Source organism: Poecilia reticulata, chromosome 17 (genome assembly GCF_904066995.2).
Source record: "Poecilia reticulata chromosome 17, P_reticulata-male-v2, whole genome shotgun sequence".
Classification (NCBI taxonomy): Eukaryota; Metazoa; Chordata; class Actinopteri; order Cyprinodontiformes; family Poeciliidae; genus Poecilia; species Poecilia reticulata.
The window spans coordinates 13337204-13346312 of record NC_088846.1 but is presented as its reverse complement, the minus strand read 5'-3'; the positions used below and the strand labels follow the sequence as shown (position 1 = coordinate 13346312).

At 39.2% G+C, this 9109-nt stretch overlaps 1 protein-coding gene across 3 annotated transcripts; it reads left to right on the top strand.

Moving 5' to 3' along the window:
- Positions 1-391: 391 nt before the first annotated feature.
- On the top strand, positions 392-9089 carry prkab2 (protein kinase, AMP-activated, beta 2 non-catalytic subunit). Of its 3 annotated transcripts, none has more exons than XM_008433729.3 (8): positions 392-544; positions 2796-2975; positions 3107-3264; positions 3432-3525; positions 5469-5583; positions 5718-5851; positions 5966-6034; positions 7042-9089. In XM_008433729.3, exons 2-8 carry the CDS (start codon positions 2820-2822, stop codon positions 7117-7119), a joined length of 804 nt encoding a protein of 267 aa, XP_008431951.1. In that variant the 5' UTR covers positions 392-544; positions 2796-2819; the 3' UTR covers positions 7120-9089. The 3 variants fall into 3 exon arrangements, with proteins under 3 accessions (XP_008431951.1, XP_008431952.1, XP_008431954.1); XM_008433730.3 differs by having other exon boundaries at positions 426-601; XM_008433732.3 differs by lacking the exon at positions 392-544 and having other exon boundaries at positions 2782-2975.
- Positions 9090-9109: the final 20 nt, after the last annotated feature.

The window sequence follows — 9109 nt, the reverse complement described above, 5'->3', positions numbered from 1 at the left end:
TTATCCATAAAAGCCATAATACTGGAACTAAAACTAACTGCAAGGGCTACATCAGCCACTTTTTCGGTTGTCCTCCATTTCTTCACTTTTCTTAATTCATAGCACACAGACTTGGATATAAGGACTAGACAAAAAATGTGTGAAAAATCTTTTTTTGTACGTAGCTGCTTAAAAAACTGCAAGAAACAAAACAAACAAAAAACTGCAGATCATTGGGTTGTTTAAAAAAAATAGCAGGGGGTCAGAATTGTTTATTATTATTAATAATATTTTTAATTTTATGACAAATTATCAATTCTGCTCCAATTAGATCTAATAATAAATATCAAATGTTGTATACTTCCGCATTAAAACGCATTTCCGTTGATAACGCTACATGCTTTCTCGCTCCTGATTGGTTAACCGTCAGGCTCCTTTTTGTCCTAAGCGCTAGCCGTAGTTGGGACACCGCTCTGCTTCGCTGCAGTTGTGGATGGAGGGTTAACCAGAGCAGAACAGGGGCACATATTCCTCCTGCAGAACCGAGGAGCAGCGGCTAGTGTCGGTGAGTGTCTGACTTCTGCTGCGGCTACCCGGCGGACCGCTGGTTCTCATAGTTGCTGTGAGTTTTCTTCTGTCCGCGCTGATAAAACAAGTTGCCTATGTGTTGTCGCTGACGGTTAGCTAGCTGACTTTGACTACAGCTAAAAATATTCTGTCGGAGTGAGCTGAGGAGGCGGGAGGGCACAGCTGACCATCCAGCAGGGAGACTCCACGGGCTGCCAAGATGGGAGTCTTCCTTTCAACTTTTTGATCCGGTTCAGAGAATTGAGTCTGTTGATCTTGCATCCGGTGGGATTTGAGTGGCGGTGCTGTGTGGGAGATCGTGTGTTTAAGATAAACGGTTGTTTTGTTGTGGGATCTGCTCAGGCGAGTCCAAGTTCACAGACACAGCAAACAGGCTGTGAGCCACGGTAACCCGCCTTTATCTGTCTGGACTCTCTGTAAGCCCTTTAACCTTTCTGCAAAGCCCTTAAGCCTTTATTTTTCCAACTGTTGATCGGCAAAAGATGTGTGTGTGTGTTTCCTTTATTTCCGCCCATAAAGCGTAGCTCTAAGTGTACTGATGCGACCTGGGCGCTGAGGGAAGCTGTCTCTGCTTGTCAGGTACTACTGTCATCGCATTCTTTGAAGAATACCAGCAGGGCTGTGAACTGGCAGTGTGCGGGTCTGATATCACGTTTGGTATCTGTCCATCTGTCAGTGTTATGTTTCAAGCTTTTACAATGGGCTGATTGGCTACTGACAAAGATAAGAAAGAACGTGACACCCTACTATTTTGAGATAGCTTCATAGCATGTTTACAAAACTTACTTATTCGCAGCTTCCTGTTTCCGCTTGTGACCATTACAAACGTGAATGATCTTGTTTGGATTTATTGAGTCAAACACCAAAGCAGCACACGACTACAAAAGTAGTGGGAAAATACAATCTGAAAAGTGTAAAAGTACACAAAGTGTTAATAATTTGTTGAATGACCTTTCACTGTAATTAAAGCTGCAAGTCTTTAATAGTCTCTACCAGATTTGCACATCAGGAGACTGACATTTTGCCCGTTCTTCTTAGAATCAAGCTTAAATTGATTTCATTTGATTTGATAGTGCAACTTTGTTGTTTTATGTATGTAAAATTACATAATATGAGATATCTATGTATGTGTAGATTTGTGTTAATGCTGTCATACTGTGAAACTGTTTTTTCTCAAGGTGATCATTCCTTGATATCTCTTATGGTCCTATGGCCCTTCATAATCTCTGATTTGTTGACTTTTCCACTACACAGAGAATGACCACTATTATACGCCGTGACAGCAAAACCATAGATCTGTCTCCACAGGATGAGACTGCATAACTAATGGCTTGATCATCCCCACAAAAGCTTTGTGTGGCGAGTGCAAAGTCTGAAATGTTTTCAGAGGCAAAATCAAACCCTGCGGCACATTAGCTCACAGAATAAAACCTAGAGAGGCAGAAGTGGATGACTAATGTGGTGTTAGAGCTTTTGTGCTTTTGTGCTTCTTGCGAAATAGTTGAAGGGAGTAATTAACAGTACTCACCTGCTTTTTATTTTAGTTGCAACAAGTCCCGATTGCTTCCTTTTTTTTCTTTGTAATCTTACATTTTTGTTGTAATATTAAGAAACGTATCCTGTCGTTTCCTTTGTAGACCATATGAAATGAAGTCATAAGAAATGGATGTATTCATACCACAAGGCCATAACTTGGTACCATAAGATAATTTAAATGTTTTATCTCATTCATCTCAGAATAGTAATATTTCAGCCTGATTAGGGATGCAACTAATGATTATTTTAGAAATTGATTTTTCTGGCAGTTAATTGGATAAAGAAAATAGTCACATTCTATATATTTTTTATTTAACCACTTAAACCTTTTTGATACAATATTACAAATGCATTCAACTATGAGAATAAATAAATAATCCAGTTCTTTTCTTGTAACTAAAAAAAAAACATTTTATTGTGTAAAATGCAGTAACACTGGCTGAATATAAAGATTTGAAATTCAAAATGACTTACTGCTTTGAATGTTTTTCGTTTTGCAGCAAATGGAGTGTTTTTGAGTCTGGTTAGCGATTAATCAATTACTAACTTAGTCAATTATTTCACTTATCGATTTATCACGATTAATCCGATTCATCGTTTCAACCAGATATAATTTTCCAGTCGCTCTATTTAGTTTCTTAAAGTAATGCTGCGGCAAATTCCTACTAAAATAAATAGTCTTGCTTCTCCAGTGGCACGCTGAGTAGTGAGGCATCATGGGTAACACAAGTGACCGAGTGTCTGGAGATCGCCACGGGAAAGCCCATCGCACCGACAGCGGCGGCAGCCACAAGGACCAGGAGTCTGGCAGCAAGATGGTGGACAGCACAGACGACCCCAACGTCTTCAACACACATGGACCTGAGTCAAAGGTACACGCCCAATGATGTGTTCAGAATTTTCTTTTATTTTTGTTGTTGTTTTTTTTTTATACATGATTTACATCTCAGATTTCAAACTATCTCTTTACAACAACACAGCATCCAGATGTGTTTGTTTTTAGTCTTCAGGAGACAAAGAATTCACTCCCGATCTGGACGACCTGGTTAAAACCGGTCCTCAGGCTCGACCCACTGTTATTCGCTGGGCTGGCGGGGGTAAAGAAGTCTATATAGCTGGTTCCTTCAATAACTGGAGCAACAAGATACCCCTAAATAAGAGGTGAAGAGGATTAATTAGCTCTAGATGTCTCAATTTCTTTTATTGGAATCAATCTTGGGGTGACATTTGGCATCAGTTGCCATACGTACATTTTATTCACCAAAGGAGAAACTCTGGCGTAGCACTGATGTTCCTATTTTTTTCCCTTTTCTTTTCTGTCTTTAAAGCCACAATGACTTTGTAGCCATTCTGGACCTGCCTGAAGGAGAGCACCAGTACAAGTTTTTTGTAGATGGACAGTGGCTCCATGATCCCTCTGAGGTACAGCAGCTTTGCTGTTTGTGCTCATGTCCTGTCAACAAACTTGCACATTTACTCTGCAGGTTTTCATCAGTTTTTCATCAGACCTAGTCGCTCACTTTGCATTTTAACGCTGATCAGAAATATGAACCTGGGGGGAGGGAGAGAAAGCTTCAAACGTTCAAAGAAATAGTTTTTTTTTTTTTTACCTACCATGAACTTGATTGAAGCAATTTCAGATTAAAGGCGATTGCAATGACTTGGAAGGAAGGAAGTGAATTAACGTTATCTTCTTTATTTTATGAGGTCATCAGATGGCTGCTCTTTTGGATGTTTTTGTAATCTTCCTTTTGCTCATTTGCGTCCACAAGATAACAGCGCAGAAGCCCAGCTCATGACTCCAGCACATTTTCAGGAGGCTATAACCCAAAGAAATGCTATTTTATTGCATCAGAACCCAGTCACCACGGATTGTTCTGGTGGGTCAGGAGGGAAGCACAAAGCAACAGAAAACCTGCTGTGCCTTCACAAAGCCATGGTGTTTAAATCACTAGTGCAGACTAAACGTTGCTTATTTAGGCTCATGTTTGACGGCCCACTAAACTCTGTTCTAATGAGCTGAGAACGACAAACGCAGAGAGGTGTCCAGGTTTGCTGCTTCTGTTTTCTCACCTCCACGTGTTTAATCGCCCAACGCTGCCACCTGACCCAGCAGGACAAAGCCCTTTGTGTTGATGAACGGGAATGTGAAATGAAACCCTGAGCACGGTGTGCGCCACAGTTGTGCATCTATTGTGGTGAGGAGAGGTGGATATTTTGCAGCACTCTTTTGTGATGCGTCCAGCACACAATAATAGTGAAAGAATAATGACAGAAATGTATGCAAGCTTATTTTAGAAAGACTTTCAGGTTGATTAGTTCTTGCTTTTTTTTTTTTTATTAGAAGATGGCATAATAAAACCCACAGCATCACAGGTCCTCCATCCTACCCAGCAGTGGGGGCGAGGGCATTTTTGTTTTTATTTTTATTCATAAATTGATCCTTTGCTTCACACCACCACACACACTTGTGGTGTTTTTCTGCTAAAAGGTTCATTCTTACTTCCTTCCCACAAAACTGTTAAAACCTCCGTTGTTTAAAGAAAATTATATATTTATATTTGTGCTGGACAGATTTTATTTTCTGGTGTCCACTGAAAATAATCATTTGCGATGTAGATATCAAGATGAATTTAGGCCTTTATTCAGGGTTTTTTTTTTGTGTCACAGCTCCAGTTGTTTTAAACTTTTTAATCATTACTCTGACTGTAGATGTACACAGATTTAGACGAGTGACTTAATTTCTCATGGCCTATCCCCAAATTATGAAAATCAACACAGATCCTATTTGAATTACATGTTCTCTCTTCTTTCCCATATTGAAGAGGGGCTACGAGCGGTGGACCTTTTGTCTCGCCATGTCAGGGAAACTGGAAGTCAACATTTACAAATTAGACGCTGTGACCGACTTAGGAGAAAATGATAAATTAAAGTAATGCCTCAGTTATATTTGCTGTATTGGGATGTGTAGGCGTTTCCTTGAGTTTGGCACTGATCTGGTCTAAACAAAAAAAATTTTATAGCTTAATTAAAAGATTTCCAAGGTTAGATTATGATGTTGTAATAAAAATTGTATTTAAGGTTTTTGAGCGTTTCTCTTTCTGGGGCAGCGGATAACTGTGAAGTGCATTCATCATTCTGATTGTGCTGTACTGATCCATTGGGCTCACAGTATGTAATCTAATTACTGACTGAGCCTCTGCAAACTGACCACAGCGCATTTGTTTACCACATCAACTTGCTGCTTTGCATGCATTTCTGACTCAGGCTCTCTGGCACTACTTGGTTCTGCTGCCTGAATCTGTTTAGCTTCACTTTGAATCGGCGTGGCTTAAAATCCTTCTTGTTTACGACCTGCGTTGCAGCCGGTGGTAACAAGCCAGCTGGGCACCATCAACAACCTGATCACTGTGAAGAAGTCGGACTTTGAGGTGTTTGACGCCCTGCAGGTCGACTCTCTGGAGTGCTCCGACACTTCAGGTGAGCCTGCTCTCAGTTAGTCACTTCCTCCTGCGCGGTTTCTAATTGTCTCAAGCACAGGTAACGAGCAGATATAAGCGTTCTTTATTTTTCTTTTCTTTTTTCTTTGTAATGTTTGTGTTGCATCTTCACAGACTTGTCCAGCTCCCCTCCAGGACCTTACGGCCAGGAACAGTACATCTTTAGACCAGAAGAGCACTTCAAAGCGCCGCCCATCCTCCCTCCTCACCTGCTTCAAGTTATTCTCAACAAAGACACCAATGTATCGGTCAGTTTCTTCAGCGGTTTCTGTCTCGGCTCTCCACGCGTTGGGTACTCGACCTGACCCCTTCCAGCTTCTTACCTGATGACTTTGTCATTTTTCTTTCTCTGTCTCCTTCAGTGTGATCCTGCCCTGCTTCCTGAACCCAACCATGTCATGCTTAATCACCTTTATGCTCTCTCAATAAAGGTAGGTTTACTAGCAGCAAAGGTTGATTATTACATGAAATATTACACTCAAAGTTATTTTCTTTGAAGGTAACACTGTTCAGGGAAAACAGTGTTTTCTCTGAACACATTGTTCAGAAAAACGCATTGTTCAGAGAAAGATATAACACATTGTTTTAGCCGACCACATTGTTCAGAGAAAGATATAACACATTGTTTTATCCGAACACATTGCTCAGAGAAACACATTGTTCAGAGAAAACTTCAATTAAACCAGAGCTGTTTTTTCTCTTTCTGTTGTGATTGTTTTAAATTAAACAGAGTGGCTCGCGAAAACATTAATGTCACAAACCCAAAGCTTTCATGTATTTTATTGTGATTTTTATGTGACACACCAACCCAACGCTTATTTTTGAAAATTTCTAAACATCAGCATTGACCTTTTTCAAGTGGTGACACAGTTTTATATTTTATTTAGGCAGTGGCTATAGTGGTTTATATTACTTTATGCACTGAGTAAAATCCAACTTTTTCTCCAGTCAGTTCTAAACACTGAATGTGGAAAAATAAATGTGGAAAAATTATTTTTGGATGTATAATGTTTGTTCAAGTAATTAGAATGTATTCAAATCAAATTTGTGTTATTTTATACTGCTATCATGTTCAAAATCAATAAAATAAAAAGAATTGGTGTTAGGAAAAAAAATTTGCCAAAAATGTTTTTCCTCATTGAACCATATCGAAAATGTTAGAAACCGTAATATCTTTTTTTCAATAATACACTAGTTTTTCTTGGTTTATCACGTAAAATCTCAATAAAATCTAACAAAGTTTTTTGTTACGGTGTGACAAAAGGTGAAAAGAAGGTTATGAATACTACTCCATCTATGATTGGTATTTTAAAATCAATTAGTGTCTTTGTGCCATTTTGTCTCGGTTGCTGCTACGTGAAACTCTTCAGTCGTTACTTGTTTTCTCTTGGCTTTAATGTGACAGTTTTCCCTTAATGTGTTTTCTCCCTGTGTGCAGGACGGAGTAATGGTCCTCAGCGCTACTCACAGATACAAGAAGAAATACGTCACCTCTTTGCTTTACAAGCCCATCTAAGCTCATGTGCCCCAGAGAGAAGCATGTTTGACTCCACCTGCTTTTGTTGACTCTTTTTTTTTTTTTTTATCGCGTTTGGCCGAATCTTGCAGCAAAACACGTTTGCAAGCAATTTTTAGCACCAGTTGCTCTGAGTGAGACTGCCCTTTTGTCTACAATAGGGCTCTAAAAAAGTAGAAGTGTGTTTGTGTTGGATTTCAGGGAGAGATTACTGTACTGTGGCTTTAAATCCTAATGACTACATGTGAGACTGGATCAGTCACAACATGTTGTTGTGATTGTTTTTCCATCTCGGTTTGCAACAAAAATGAGAAAAAAAGATCGTGTAATTTTTGCGTGGCAGATGACCTGTGAATGATCTGTGGTGGGATGTTAGTGATGAGCTTCAGCTTCAAACCGGTTACCTTTACATGCTTTATCTGACTGTGCTACAGTTCCCTAAACTCCCCGATTCCTGCATGCAGAAAGAGGGACAGACCCTCTCCACTGTTTTAACCCGAGTGCAATAATGTGCCATAAAAGCAGTTCAAAGAACTGGGGGCACGACTTTCTGCTTTGATCAACTTCGCGGTGGAGTCTACTGAAAACAAAGTCGATTTCAGTTTACCCAACAAAATGGTTTCTGTACACGCCGTTGTAAACGTATTCGTACTCCTTGAATTTTTCTTTCACTGCAGCTACAAACTTTAATGAATTTTGGTGGGGACGTATGTGACGGACCACACCGAATCTCAGGAGCTCCTCCCAAGTTACAAAGAGCCTGTTTCTCTTTTAATGTTCTCCTTTCATGCACTGTTGGTTCAGATGGATGGCCATTCCTTGGTATGTTTATGTAGCTTAAGAGTTACAATTTTTATTCATCAGATAACAAGTTGAACAGAGCTCTGTGAGATGTTCAAAGCTTGGGATGTTGTCATGTAACTGAGCTCTGATTTAAATGTCTTTACAACTTTATGCCTTCACTAATTTCCTCCAACAAACCTTCATAGCGAGATTAACCAAATAGGTCAATTCTCAATGCAACTGAGAGTAAAGTGTTTCATTTAGGGGTATCAAAGTAAAGGGGTCACGCTTTAAAATGTAGTTGGTGACCAAGTTTTATTAGCATTTGTAATTTTCCTTTCAGAATTTTGCAGTACTTTGTGTTCTTGGACAAAAAAATCCCATTGGAGAAATAGTTCAAGGGGTACAAATACATTTGAAAAAAATTTTAGTCGCTAAGCCAGGAAAACTCCGTGAACCGATGGAGAATATTGTTGAATAGTCTGTGTTCAGTTTCTGTCGTTGCCTTTGAGCAGATGAGATTGTGAGCACTTAACCATCCTGTGAGCAGGAGTGTTTATGTGATCGTGTAACTATGCAGCAGCACACAACTCTTGCTCTTTAGCTTCTCTGATTTAAATGTATGTTTGTGTTTTAGCTTTACTAAATAGTTCTGTGTACCAAACATGAATGTACTGTCTTTTTGTCGCATGTAGAGAAAACGTGTTAGCAGGCTGCTTTTTTTAATACCCACAGCTTGGAAGGACACATTCAGAAAGCGATCACCACATGAACTAAAGGGGGCTGTGATGAGGAGTAGCTGCCATAGATTGAAATGTACATTTTGTTCACTTGTGTGTTCATGAAAAATATTTAAGTGTTTTTATTTTTTTTATTTTTATTTGGTGTGCTGCTCTTTGGCCTGAATTAATTGTGTGCATATATATATATATATATATATATATATATATATATATATATATATAAAGGGACTCTAAAATCCTGTCAATGTTCACATAGAGAGCTGGAAGCATTTTGTTAATGTTGAGCCTGCCTGCGACATTGCGTCCAAAGCATTTATGAGGCTCAGAGAACAGGAAGTTTCAGGAAGTGCCACAAACACAGAGTTTTAAAGCTAAAACCAAAACTTGAATATTTTTGCAGCCCTTTTGTGAAAGTTGCAAATAAAGATTGGACACTGATGCTAATCCAGTTTCTGATGCTTTTT

Coding starts and splice junctions, on each gene's coding strand:
- prkab2 (XM_008433729.3), top strand. CDS start 2,820: ATGGGTAACACAAGTGACCGAGTGTCTGGAGATCGCCACGGGAAAGCC. Junction 5,584..5,717: donor GGAGTGCTCCGACACTTCAG/GTGAGCCTGCTC, acceptor GCATCTTCACAG/ACTTGTCCAGCTCCCCTCCA. Junction 5,852..5,965: donor ACAAAGACACCAATGTATCG/GTCAGTTTCTTC, acceptor TGTCTCCTTCAG/TGTGATCCTGCCCTGCTTCC.